This window comes from Miscanthus floridulus, chromosome 7, assembly GCF_019320115.1.
Source record: "Miscanthus floridulus cultivar M001 chromosome 7, ASM1932011v1, whole genome shotgun sequence".
Taxonomy (NCBI): domain Eukaryota; kingdom Viridiplantae; phylum Streptophyta; class Magnoliopsida; order Poales; family Poaceae; genus Miscanthus; species Miscanthus floridulus.
In genome coordinates, this window is record NC_089586.1 from 44,310,606 (window position 1) to 44,324,562 (window position 13,957).

The 13,957-nt window shown below is 41.8% G+C and overlaps 2 protein-coding genes across 4 annotated transcripts; one reads left to right on the forward strand and one right to left on the reverse strand.

Annotated features, from left to right (window-relative positions):
• Positions 1 to 3,669: 3,669 nt before the first annotated feature.
• On the reverse strand, positions 3,670 to 7,973 carry LOC136466946 (protein NONRESPONDING TO OXYLIPINS 2, mitochondrial-like). 2 transcript variants are annotated; one of them, XM_066465482.1, is made up of 3 exons: positions 7,695 to 7,973; positions 7,488 to 7,609; positions 3,670 to 3,966 (listed from the first exon to the last, which is right to left on the reverse strand). In XM_066465482.1, exons 1-3 carry the CDS (start codon positions 7,805 to 7,807, stop codon positions 3,941 to 3,943), a joined length of 261 nt encoding a protein of 86 aa, XP_066321579.1. In that variant the 5' UTR covers positions 7,808 to 7,973; the 3' UTR covers positions 3,670 to 3,940. The 2 variants fall into 2 exon arrangements, with proteins under 2 accessions (XP_066321579.1, XP_066321577.1); XM_066465480.1 differs by having other exon boundaries at positions 3,674 to 3,966; positions 7,421 to 7,609.
• A 25-nt stretch (positions 7,974 to 7,998) lies between these two features.
• Positions 7,999 to 13,699, forward strand: LOC136466945 (protein phosphatase 1 regulatory inhibitor subunit PPP1R7 homolog). 2 transcript variants are annotated; one of them, XR_010761511.1, is made up of 7 exons: positions 7,999 to 8,420; positions 11,159 to 11,389; positions 11,561 to 11,707; positions 11,779 to 11,921; positions 12,056 to 12,170; positions 12,572 to 12,666; positions 13,129 to 13,699. XR_010761511.1 is itself a non-coding variant. In XM_066465479.1 (6 exons), exons 1-6 carry the CDS (start codon positions 8,103 to 8,105, stop codon positions 13,207 to 13,209), a joined length of 1,035 nt encoding a protein of 344 aa, XP_066321576.1. In that variant the 5' UTR covers positions 8,006 to 8,102; the 3' UTR covers positions 13,210 to 13,699. The 2 variants fall into 2 exon arrangements, 1 of the variants encoding a protein (XP_066321576.1); XM_066465479.1 differs by lacking the exon at positions 12,572 to 12,666 and having other exon boundaries at positions 8,006 to 8,420.
• Positions 13,700 to 13,957: the final 258 nt, after the last annotated feature.

Sequence of the window (13,957 nt, forward strand, 5' to 3'; positions counted from 1 at the left end):
CTCTTTGATGATATATAGAATACATACTTTATTTATTGAATATCAAATGTGTACATTATATTTATTGGATATTCAAACCAAATAGTGATGACATTATTAAATATTTACAACACATAGGACATAAATTATTTTAACTATTATAATCACTAGGACATAAAGACACTAGCATCTAAGGGATTGGGAGCCTATTCAAAGTCTCCAAATATATCGTTGGATGCATATTCCACGATCATATTCCCCGTATCAACAAGATCCTCGCCTCCTCATATGTTGCTGCTGCTTGGTTCCATTGGAACTTGTTGCGAACAACCAGCCTCATTCCTGGTGGTGTCAGGTCGAATGTTGAAGTGGGCTTCATACTTCTGTCCTGGTGCAGCACGTCCGTGACCCACAGACTTTAAGTAGAGATCAACAAGATGGCTTAGGGGTACGACATTTCTTTGTAATATGGCTATAACAACCACACTTCTGACACACAGGTTTGTCATTGCTGTGTTTGGAAATGTTCTTACCCTTGTTGGAAACACGAGTTTGAGATTTCTTATTGCGTCTGCAGTTGTTTTTTACCTTTCTCGGAATTTCCCTGAGGATGGGTCTTAGAAAATCCACCATCAAATTTGGGTTTATTCTGAGTGTAAGCATGTACTTCAGGCAATGGAGCAGACCCTACGGGGCGCTGCTGATTATTCCAAACCATAAGTTCAGAATGTTTTTCGACCTCAAGTAAAGTTTGTATAAGCTCAGAATAAACTTGGAAACGCCTTTCATGGTATTGTTGTTGAAGAATCCTTTCAGAGGAAAGCATAGTAGACAGAGTATTTTCTATTTTATCCGCATCTGTAGGTTCTTTCTCGCACAATTGCAACTTTGAGCAAATCGTATGAACAACATGATTGTAATCACTCACAGTTTTGAAATCCTGTAAGCGAAGTTGCGTCCACTCATAGTTGGCCACAGGTAGGACAAGTGTCTTTTGTTGTTCATAGCGTTGCTTAAGAGAATTCCATAGATTTTATGGGTTCTCTTCCAACAAGTATTCAGCCTTAAGATCAGGATGAATATGGCTCCTAATGAGATATAGGGCCGTGTATACATGTTGACCATCAAGAGGTGCAACACCCTCTTCGGGTGGTAACACAGCTCGATAAAAGTCCACGGGACGTAAGACTAACCGTTACGTCCACAACCCATCTGGGATAATTGTGGCCATCTAGAGCAAGCAAATCAAACTCTTTGATGGTCATTGATCCTACACGAGGCAAACCATCAAAACATTTTAAGTTATTAAAATGTTGTGGTGTGTTGTAATTATGGGATGCAAGATAGAGACAAGATAAATCTTGTATTATTAATGATGTAAAGATCTCATGTGCAAAATAAAATAATGGAGGTAGTCACCATAAAAGTGTAGACCTCAAATTGAGCATAGTCTGTATTAACAGTAGATGGCAAGTAATTATGCAAGTTGTATAAACACGTCTTATGGTTGTCATAAAGAATGATGTAGACCTTAGTCAATTCGCAAACAAATTGGGTACACACGTTGAGGATAGTCACTAAGTTGTGAATTTAGTGTAGATCCCACAAGTAACAACTATTATGCTACCTTGTGTATGGCCAATAGGAATTCGAATTAATGGTAGTCATCTTTGTGAAAAGATGTAGACCAAATGTTTCCATTTGTGATGTTGGGTACGCCCGTTGAGGATAGTCACTAAGTGTTTACTTAGCTGTAGATCCCGTAGTAGCAACAATGGTGCTACCTTGTGTATGGCCAACAAACAAATAGGGAACATACGCGTTATACAATTGATGAGAAAATATACATAAAATGTCGCATCCATTATTTAAGCGCAGTAGTGCTTTAAAGTAAAAAACATAAAAGAGGCTTAAATAAAATGATCGATTGCAAAGTTGATTAATGAATAAATAATTTGCAAGATCATGGTCGTAATAACAAGGATATTATTTATTGGATTTGCCATACATACAGGGACAAATACTTTGAATAATATCATAAATGGATATTTTACAATGATAAAATATCACAAGTACAACTATAGTTAAAGTCAGCGATTAAACACAAGAGTACTTAATTTTACAGCACATAATTATAAGAGACTAACAGAGTCTTATACGAATTAATGCTGAAAATATTAAATTGACAAAAACAGTAAATAGCTTGATCTACCAAACTTGAATCCATCGGCATCCTTGATTTTGGCCCATGCGGGTCCATGCAGGCACGCACAGTGGAAATGGAGGGGGTGGCAAGGCATAGGCCTGTGGGCCGGCCTAGTTGCAGCCGCCGGCCTTTAAAAGGGGCTCAGCCGGTGGTTAGGGTAACCACCCACCGCCGCAGCCATGTAAAAAGCAGCCGCCGCCGTCGGTCTTCAGTTTCGAGTGCCGGGGCGAGGACGCAGGCACGGAGCCACCACCGCGCGCGAGACGCAGGCACGGAGCCGCTTCCGTGGGTGCGGGAGGGGCCTTTAGCCGCCTCGATCCTAGCCGCCGTCGGCCACCGGACGCTAGAGTCTGGCCTGGCACGTGGAGCCGCGAGCCGCCGGACGCGTGAGGCGAGCACAGGGTTGCCTCTGTCGGGCGCAGGGGCCATGGGCGCACGGGTCGCCAGGCCGCGCGGGCTCAGAGCCGCGCTGGGGCTGCCGGCAACAACTATCCGTCGGTCTGGCCATAGGGCGCTGGGGCCTGCTGCCGCACGAGCCGTGCAAGGCGCAGATCGACTTCATCTCGAGGTAAGAACATCATCGATAGATGAAAACCAAAGATGTCTTACTGCTTCAACGATGACTTGTGACAGAGAAGGCTTCTGTTCTTGGCGAACTCAGCGACACACCATTCTTCTCGTGTTGCAGGGTAGCAACAGCGCCGGCGAACTCTTCTTGGCTTCTCAGCTTGCAGGGGAGAGCATGTGCATGATAACGTGTTGAATAGTGAATGAAATGAACAAGATTTGAAAACAACTGCTTTTCATTGATCTGTAAAATAGATTATATACATTTGAGGGGTTGTCTCCAAGAGACAACCGTCCACCAAAGGACAGGCTCCTTGGTGACAGGATTAACTGCTAATCTAACTGTCCCACAGATTGAGATCACCAGTAGAAGATGTGTTGTGCAGGTGCCTCCTCGCCTGGAAACACCATTTCACAACACTTTGCATGCCATGTCTTCATGGTGCTTCGTCGTAACACCCGCATGTGTATTTGGCTTGCAGTCAGATGACGCCAAGCATCTCCAGTAAAAATGATCTAAATAAATGTTAAAATTTTGGAGATTTTTTCATGACAGTTGTTTTGATTTTCCAAAAAACAACAGTTGGAGGTGCCGCGAGATTGAATGTTCCAACATCAACTACAATTCAATCTTCGCAACATTTCAAGAAAAACACTTTAGCGTACTGAAACAATGTTTGCAACAAAATATCACATTTTCTCGAGATGCCACCCAAAAATTTGTTCTCAACTTTCAACTGATGCCCATATCCCCACATAGATGGAGACGGCTGTGCAAAAACAACAATAACAACAAAGCCTTTAAGTCCCAGACAAGTTGAGATAGACTAGAATTGAAACCCAACAGAAGCAAAGGTTCAGACATGTAAATAGCTATTTTTCAAACACTCCTATCTAAAGCTAAGTCTTTAGGTATATTTCATCCTTTCTAGTCAGACGGCGTGCAAGAACACTTACAAGAAAAATGACTATGTTCTCTAAAACCTCGACCTCACACGGAATTCAAAAGAATAGCCGTTACCAGGAATGTATTACGGTAATAGGTCAAACATGCGCCACTGGCACGTAGCACAAAATAAGTGCCCCTAAATAAATAAGGAAACCATTTAACAAGTATGATTATTATGACAACCAAGTCTTCCAACTATCTGCTGCTGATGTCGCTGCCATGTGGAGCAGTTTCTTTCATTATCGAGGGACACTGAGACCTGTCTCTGCAAGATATTATCAAGGAAAACATGAGTTTTTGGTTGTACTGCAGTAAAATTATCTAACATACCCATGCACACACAAGGCACAATAAAGGATAACACAAGCAATGAAGTTGCTAATATAAGTGAAGCTACCATAGAACGAGTCCATATAAGGCCTTTTGGATGCATGTGTATTCACTTCAATCTACATGTGTTGGAGTGGAATGGAATGAAATTTAGTTTAATTCCACTCCAATCCACTTCAACACATGTGGATTGAGAAGAATACATGTGCATCCAAAAAGGCCTAAGAGTGCAAGTTCAGACTTCAAAAACCAAGAACCAAATGTCCTTGTCACTGTAACTCTTTTCCCCAGGGAGTGGCTTGGCTAATGCGAAACCAAATCGCATGAACTTCAGTTCAGCAATAGAGTTCAAGTGGAGCATTTTGGCAACATCACATTAGTATTGGGGCTTATGCACAATGAAAGTGCCAGAGGAGGATTTAACACGATTGACATATTCATGACGGTGCAGAGGGCACAAATGGCAGGAGCACATTGTTCTTTCCTAAATTATAAAGACAAGAAAAATCAAATTTTGAGACGTATGTTGAAAATCAGAACCAAAAGAAATGGGTCGAATAAAAGGATCTTCTCAGTACAGTTAGATCTGAAATCAAAACTGAGATGGACATAGCAAAAGTAAATGCGACAGTTGATATGTGTAAGGACATAGCTTAAATATACTACATACAGGTAGAACTTAAGCAACCACCAATTTGACTTGACAAATTGGCAGGAATTATCATGCAGTTACGACTGATTTACAATTACATTATGCTAGCAATGTAATTTTCCATGTTGTATATACCTGTACTACTTAATTTCCACTATTTTGTGTTTTATTATGGGTCAACGACCACTTTGATCATGAAGACAATTGAGCTGACCATGAAGCAATTCTTGGCAAGAAAACCCGTTAAGTGACATGTTTTGTCATGAAGACAACTGAGTGATGACTCCAGACCCACCCACTCACATCCAAGTGCTGGTCAGGCAAGAATCTCATTCTTGGCAGGCTATGCTTCCTAACATCTACATTATCGAGCTCTTGAAATCAACACACCTCGCCTGACCTTGGGACCAATGTGCAAGAAATTTGAACCCATTCAAATCAAATAGAATGAAATATAATTTTCAGCACAAAAAAACTGACTAACATGAAAAAAGGACAAACCATATGTATAAAACATAATAAATGCTCAAGAAGTTTGACTGCGACACTGGGGAAACCAGTGGGAGGCAGATGATGTTGCTCCAGTCTCTATATAACTTAAAGAGTAGGGCACAAAGGTAAGTGATCTCTTCCTGTAAAGGGTGGAAAAAAACTCGGCCGGTAGGGGTAAAGCCGCCCCCACGACATTAGCGTTAGAAGAAATTCTCTGCCTGAATGATTCGAGGGTAAAGACAGGAAAGGCCAGCGCCTGGTGGACTGAATCATTGGGCAAGTAGCATAATGGCATAATAAAATAGTCCGGGTAAAGTCCACTTTTAAACCTTCAAGTTGCATGGCAGTCCAATTTTCAACCCTGAACTATGAAACCCCCTCCAACTCTGACAAGTTTGGTCCTCTGGCTGGTTTTATATTTTGTAAAAATAATAAGAATCTGGTTTAATCTCCAAAAAGTCATAAGTAATTTAGTTTAAATCAGAAAAATATGAAACTAGCACCAATTTTCTTCAAAACATGTTATCTATATGTTGGTGCTCTATTTGGAATGGATCTTATTTGTTTTAAATAAATAATGAGCACGAGTGCACAACTACAAGCAATAAAACATTGCAACATAAATAAATATGCCAAATAACTCTTAATAGATCTCAAACAGGCACATACCATTTTAACAAAATTGGCTCGGGTTTCATATTTTTCTACTTTAAAATAAATTATTTGTTTTAAATAAATAATGAGCATGAGTGCACAACTACAAGCAATAAAGCATTGCAACATAAATAAATATGCCAAATAACTCTTAATAGATCTCAAACAGGCACATACCATTTTAACACTAAACCAGATTTTTATTATTTTTACAAAATAGAAAACCACATTTGAAACTAGCAAGAGGGACAAATTTGTCCGGTTTTGGCAGTTGGAGGGTGTCTGGTACTCTGTTTCGTAGTTCAAGGCTGAAAATCAAACTACAGTGCAAGTTGGAGGTTGAAAAATAGAGTTTTATCCAAATAATAATGCATCAGCTGAATCAACAAAGACTCGTCACGCTGATTAAGCATGCTGAGCAGTATGATAATCCATATGATGTCATATTTGGCCAACTTAAAACTTTGGTAACCAAAAGTGGATTGTCTAGAACTAAAAATGAACCAAAGGCGAAGGTCAACTAGTCAAGAGACCAAATAGGTATTTGACCCTGTATCTACTTACATTGTCAAAATGGGAGGAGAAAAGGAGATAAGACCTAAAGGACAAAGTTGATAATCTCAATTGCTGAGGAATATAAAGGATACAATTGACAATCACAAAAAAAATAAATGTATTGTCAACTTATTGTATCCAAAGCCAAATAGGTTAATATCCTAGATTAAGAATGAATCGATGACATCCAGAAGCTATTGACACCCATTTTAGCTTGCATGGGCTGTCTCAGGTATAGCATGCACCAATTTCTAACATATTAATGAACGAAAAAGTGTTTATGTTGTAATATCCTGACCATAGTCACCACGTTTCTGGGTCAAGGAAAGGGGGTCCAAGGGACGCGGTGCACCACTTGAGAAAGGTGTTGCCAAGTTCCGGACGACATTGTTCCAACGGGAATGATGTTCTGACAATCTGACTTCTGTCATTCCTGGGACGAGGAACGTGGTACTATGTCTATACCATGTTCCCCGTGATACCGATCCTGATAAAAGTTTATCAAGATTGTTCCCATAACTTGAAAAGTTCTATTAATCATCTCACATTATAACTATGCCCTTGTTTAGTTCCAGGAATTTGGATTTTGGGGCTACTGTAGCACTATTCGTTTTTATTTGGCAAATAGTGTTCAAACATGGACTAATTAGGCTCAAAACGTTCGTCTCGCAATTTCCCACCAAACTGTGCAATTAGTTTTTCTTTTCAGTCTACATTTAATGCTCCATACATGGGCCGCAAACATTCGATGTGACAGGTACTGTAGCAACTTTTTGGAAGTTGGGGTGGAACTAAACAAGGGCTATATCATGGACATATATGACAGTAGAGAAATCAGTGAATGAAACTACAGAAGTAGCCAGTGACTAATGTCAAACTTTCACTCTCCACTCCTACCTAGAGATTAATATTCATTGCATCGATCCAAGTGAACGGATCTCACCAAGTCAACCAAAATCATCCTAAATCAAGACAGACAACACATGATCAATAATAGACAAGCAAGCAAGCAAGCAATCGGGCAGCCACAACTCACTGTAGCGTTGCAAAGATTAGTAGACTGTATCAGACTCAGACTCCCGGGTAGGAGCTGCAGAGCGTACCCTGCGACACGGCCCGGGCCACCTCCGGCCCCAGCCGCGACGTCAGCCGTGCCGCCGAGACAGCGCTGTGCAGCGGTTGCAATGACCGCGCCAGAGCCATCCGCCGCCCTAAGGCCGAAGCCCTGCGCCACATGAAACCCCAGTTAAACAACACCTAATCGGGAAACATCCTCACAGGCCGTGAACAAAAATGGAAGGACCCCTTACATGGGGACAGGAGCGAGGGTGCGAGGGAGGGAAGCGGCGGGGCTCCGGGTGGCAGCAGAGCGGAGGAAGGCGGCGGCGGCGGGGCGGGTTAAGGAGCGGAGGCGCGACGCCATGGCTTGCCGGCGACAGGGAGGGAACGAGCACGCGGCGGAGGGGCGGCGAGGTCGTGTGGGTTTTTAGGGTTTTGGACCTTGCCATTTGAGGAAAAGGCTTCGATGGGCCTTAATGGTAGTATTGTCAGCCCATTTAATTGGCCCACATACTATTCAGGCCCGGCCTACTAAAATCACCTCTCTTCTTTCCCCAGACGAAACCAATTGCGTATTTTCATTCTCCTGCCTTCGCTTCCCCGTTCTTCGAGCGCAGAACTTTCTCGAGACCTGAATCCACCCTCACCCAGCGGTCCCCATGGCCTCCGGCGAAGGTGTAGTTAATCAGCTGTCCGGGGCGGCTGGCGGCGAGGCGGAGGCCAAGATGGAGACGGACGGGGAGCGGGAGGGGCCGGTGCCGTACCTCGACCTGACGAGCTACCAGCTGCACGATCTGAGCGAGGTGGAGATCCCGCCCACGCTGGAGGAGATCGACCTCACCGCCAACCGCCTCTCTTCCGTCGACCCACGCATCGACCAACTCCCCCGTCTCAGCAAGCTCTCCTTCCGCCAGAACCTCCTGGACGACGGCGCCGTCGCGCCGCTCTCGTCCTGGGAGACTATCGCCGGATTGCAGGTAATTACTGACTTGGAATCTGTAGTGGCGAGTCGTTGTTGTATCGCTCACGATCGTGATGCCCAATTTTGCCTACTAGATGTTTGTGTTAAATCATTCCTGCAGTTTCTTTGATTATAAATCATCTTATGATGACTACCAAACCCGTGTTGTTCAGGAACGCATGTTTTACAAATACTTGGTAGCGTGGTCAATAACTATTTGTCTATTATTATTAATTCTTCTTTCCTGTAAATGGGTGAAAACTAAATGCACGTAATTTGCATTTTTTATGTAGAAAGCCTAGCGACATTTATCAGTGGAAAATGAGAGGGTTTGTTTATGATCATCTTGTGGTGAAAGATAGAAATTTCATGAAACTTGAAGTTTAGTGCTGTTATGATCTCGTTCCCTTCACTGAGATATCAAGTCATGTAATTGGTATTATTAGGCAATAGATTGTGATATGCAGTAACTTGGCTCAGTTACTGTAAGAACAAGCAGTCGTAATATTGTTTATGTATGACATTTCATTTATTCCTACAATACAAGTAAACTTACTGAGTAGACTAAATTTTGGTCTACTTCACGAAAATTGACAGCTGTGTGGACAACTATCTGGAGTATTTCTTATGACTATTTGCTGGACCTCATAATAGCTGAGGGCATTGTAACAGTCCTGATACTTTCACAACATACCCCAAGTGCCCAAATCATTTACAGTTAGAAGCTTTTATGGAGAGATGGATTAAGTGAGTCCTCACTTCGAAGTTTGAACTGAGGGATTGTCAAGATCAGACAGAGTTGAGTCACCACTTTTTCCTTCAGTGAGCTGGAGGCCACTGTAGTATTGAGTATATTTAGTATAGGCTTTTGGTACCTTCTTTTGTTTTGCATAAGCCCTTCTTTTACTGAAAGAATAGAGAGTGGCTGCGGGGAAAACCAGCTTACAATCTAGCACATCCAACACAAGCTACTCATCCAAACGATCAACCACAAACGCTAAACTCTCCTCTCTTAAACTGCACCCCTCCATAGTCTAACAAAACACCCCAGCACCCAAAATGAAACCAGCCACAAAAATGCTCCCTAGAAAAGAGAAATTACAATTGAGGCCTTCTTGAGCTGAACACCTGATTAGCACAGCAAAAGACCAAAAGACCGATCTTCAACTTCCTAATTCGTCCATCAGAGAGGATATCCACATCTTCACAGCTTCCCTGTCTTCAGCATCTTGACAGGCCTTCCTTGAGCTTCTCCAGAATTCCTTCCATGAGTTTCAGTTGCACCCCCTTCAGCAGGCTCTTCCAATGCTGAAGAAAACCAAAGATTTCATAACTAATTTCTTTTGGTCTCTTAATAATATGATTTGAGAAAACTAAATCATTTCGAGTTCTGAAGGGCGGGCTTGGTGCAAGCGGTAGAGTCTTACCGCCTGTGACCGGAAGGTCCCGGGTTCGAGTCGCGGTCTCCTCACATTGCACAGGCGAGGGTAAGGCTTGCCACTGACACCCTTCCCTAGACCCCGCACAGAGCGGGAGCTCTCTGCACTGGGTACGCCCTTTAAATCATTTCGAGTTCTCCACAGCGCCCAAGAGTTGGTCGCCATGATCATCACACCACGCTCCAATGACTACTACTACTATCCGGGGTGGTTGTGAATTTACTCTCAAAATCCCCTCTATCTACCGGGATTGAGTCCCACCTAGGCTATCTCTAATCTAACACCAAGCAAAAGTGGCCAGGCGGCATCTGAAAAGGTGATCAATGGTCTCCTTCTTTCCACATAAGCTGCAACCTTTACCTCTTTACAATTTCTCTTTTTGAGTTGTTCAGTGGTCTGTACTTGGTCATGAGCTACCATCCAAAGGAAAATTTCAATCTTCAATGGTAACTTGGTTTCTCAAATGTCCTTCATTCTCAAGTCAACTATCTCCGGAAAAGTGATCATCTTATAAACTGTTTTAGTAGTCAAATTACCAGACTTCTCAAGCATCCACACATCTGTATCTGTCCTCTCAGTCAGACTACCCCCCTCTAACATAGTCATCATCTGTTCCCATTCTTCCACCTCCTTATTCCCCAAATTTGCAAGTGACTTGCCCTGGTCCAGGGAAATCCTATACAGGTTTGTACATAGAGTCATTAGAGACCTTCCTCAATCCACTCATCTTCCCTAAATCTTATCCATTGCCCACATCCAACTATCATCCCTTTGTCTTTCTCATACCAAGGTTTAACTGCATGAAGACCTTGCCAAAATTGAGATCCACGTACGCTGTGTGATTGACTAAAACTCTTGCCCTGAAGATAATTGGCTGAGTAGCCTCATCCACATACTGTCATCTCCACTGTCTAGGCTGAAAATCCATTTGCATAAAAGAGCTGCATTCATGGCCCTAGTGCCAATGAAGCCTAAACCCCAAAATTCTTTGTGTTTAGCCAGAGCCCCCACTGTGATACTTCTTTTTGTTCCCCACACCCTCCCAAAAGAACCTTCCTCTATCTGAATCAAACCTCTCGTTTAACCAGTAGAAACCCATTGTATACACAGGAATGCTTGACAGGCTGGTGTTAATCAAAATAGATCTGCCCCTGTAGGATAGATGCTCACACTTCCAAGATTCTATGCATGAACTTTGCATCTGCTCCAGTATTAGTGATGCTGGCAAATTAATTTGATTTACCTTAGAAACAAAGATGCTTTCTTTAAACACTTTTTTATAATGCTATTTAACTGTCTCCCTTTCATATTTCAGGAGTTGATCCTTAGAGATAACAAACTTACAAGGATTCCTGATGCTGGCATATTCAAGGGTCTTCTGGTGTTCGATGTATCTTTCAATGAGATATCTTCCTTGACTGGTCTGTCTAAGGTTTCCAGCAAATTGAAGGAACTTTATGTTTCAAAAAATGAAGTGGCAAAGATGGAAGAGCTTGAGCATTTCCATGCGCTGGAAATTCTTGAACTTGGTAGCAACAGATTACGGGTAAGATTTCAGAGTAAATTGCGTATGACTCCTGGTGACTGCATGTTGTCTAGAAAGTTAGCTTCTCTGGTCAGTGAATAGAGTCATATGTAATGCTTCATGCTGTATCTAATTTGTTTATATCTAGATCCTGTTATTTCCTATAGCCTTATGTGTTTTATCTTGTTTCAGGTAATGGAAAATCTTGAAACCTTGACAAATCTACAAGAACTGTGGTTGGGAAGAAATCGAATTCGAGCTGTCAACTTGTGTGGTTTGAAGCTAATTAAGAAAATAAGTTTGCAAAGTAACAGACTGACTTCAATGGATGGGTTTCAGGTACTCTTTCATTACTTCCCTGATCGCCTGTTGTAGTTGCTGCATGGTAATATATCTGTTTTGCAATTCAGGAATGTACTGCATTAGAGGAGCTGTACCTCAGCCATAATGGAATTCAAAAGATGGAAGGCCTCTCTACCTTGCAGAACCTCCGAATTTTGGATGTTTCATCTAACAAGCTAACTACTATAGAAAATATTGAAACCTTAACCAGGTAAATGATACCATGTGTCTGATAGCTTCTTCTTCTCAGAGTAACAAAATAAATAGAAACAGCTATTCTAAGAATATAAACAGCTGGAGAGAATGGTTATTTCTGGTTCTTTATCATGTGAACTTGCTATATAGGCTGGAGGACCTGTGGTTGAATGACAACCAAATACCATCCCTAGATGGGATAGAGGCTGCTTTGGCTGGTTCGCGGGAGAAGTTGACGACAATATATCTTGAGCGAGATCCCTGTGTAAGTATTTCATAACTTCTACATATAATCCTTGATGTTTCTATATAGATGGGGAAAAGAGCCAAGATTCATATCATTTGCGCTCAACATATTCACAGTTTATTATGGTTAAGCTGTTGCCATCCATTGCTCTGTGCCCTGTTGCTAGAGTACATTTTTTTTTTGTAAAAAAATATTGCTAGTTTGCTATTACAAGTTCCCTATTGTTGATGTTTATATTTGATAGTATCTCTATGTTTTTGTTTTCTGTGTATTGTAAAAAGTAAAACTGTTGATTAGGGAAGTGTCTTCCAAAACTCAGTGGTACTGTGAATTCCAAAGTGAAAAAAAGTTCTAACTATGAGTTACTACCTTTTTTTTTTGGCTATCTTGAATCTTTTTTCTTCTTCTTTTGACTACAGTTAAGATAGCTAGTACAAACTCTTTACTGAATCAGTTTCAAAAAAGAAACTCTGCATGGAATCAGTTTGGGAAAAAAACTCTACACTGAATCAAGGTACTTATAAAGCTGGGACCTTAATGACAGTTGCTTCCATTGATTGTGGGTATTTTTGGATCCTTGTACTCTTGCAGTGTCTTTGCTATGTTACTTGAGATATTGATCCACCGTTAGTTTCGCATGGATCAGGTGCTACTCATTGTACCATTTATTTGATGTGTGATACAATTTTGAAATTTTCATTGCAATTTATTGAATGAAACAGAAAATAAACTATAAAGGCATTAGTGAGAAGGAAGTCACATGCACTAAGGTTTTCTTAGACCATTGAAAATATATGCTATCAGAGAAATGTGACGGAAATTGATGCCTCATCTGGTAATGCTGGATTGTTGGTACAATATTTTGTGTTCCAGGGTACTACCATGCTGTTAATCTATATACTCAATAGGACCCCTTTGGAATTTGTTCCCTCTATCTGATGAACTTACCCATGTTTGTTTCCCTCCTTTGTTACAGGCAAAAACTCCAGATTACTCATCGACATTGAAGAAAATATTTCCAAATCTCGAGCAAATCGATTCAGATATCATAGCATGAAAACTAGCTAATCATTGCACAGATACTAAGGCGAAGTAGGCTTGGGGTTTCCCGGAGAAGTCATTAGCAGCAATCAAGTTGTGAACGAATAATAGACATTATTTGATCATTAAGGTGTAGTAGGCATTGTGGTGCTAGTTATTTAATGGGTGCACCTGTTTGTGGCCTACGTTTTTTCATTGCCAACTCTGCTCCGTGTTCAGGGGAAGACGTTGGTTAGGAGTTTGCAGGCCTGACCGCCAATGAGCTGAATAGTGATTGGTAATCAAATAATCAGGGGAAGATGTTTGAACATCAGAGGTGTAGCTGGATTGTCACAGGATCCATATCCATGTTGCTACTTTTTAAGATGTTACATTAACTTTCCCTGTAGATTAGTGTTGATTTTTCCAAATGAGGCTAGGAACAGCTAGCAGTTCTTTTGTGTAAGTTATGAATGTAGACATCTCTGTGTTACTTGCAAGGCTGAATGAACGCATGATTTACAACCTGTTGAGAACCCAAAATTATCTTTTCTTTGATTTTAGTCGACCGAATTTCTGTGCACGAGCCCGGCAACCGATGCACCTCGCCGTGGCACACCGGCCACGTGCGGGCGACACCGCCTTGGGTCCCGCCGGCCGGAGCTCGCAGGCTCCACGCGTGTTCAGGGGAAGACGTTGGTTAGGAGTTTGCAGGCCTGACCGCCAATGAGCTGAATAGTGATTGGTAATCAAATAATCAGGGAAAGATGTTTGAACATCAGAGG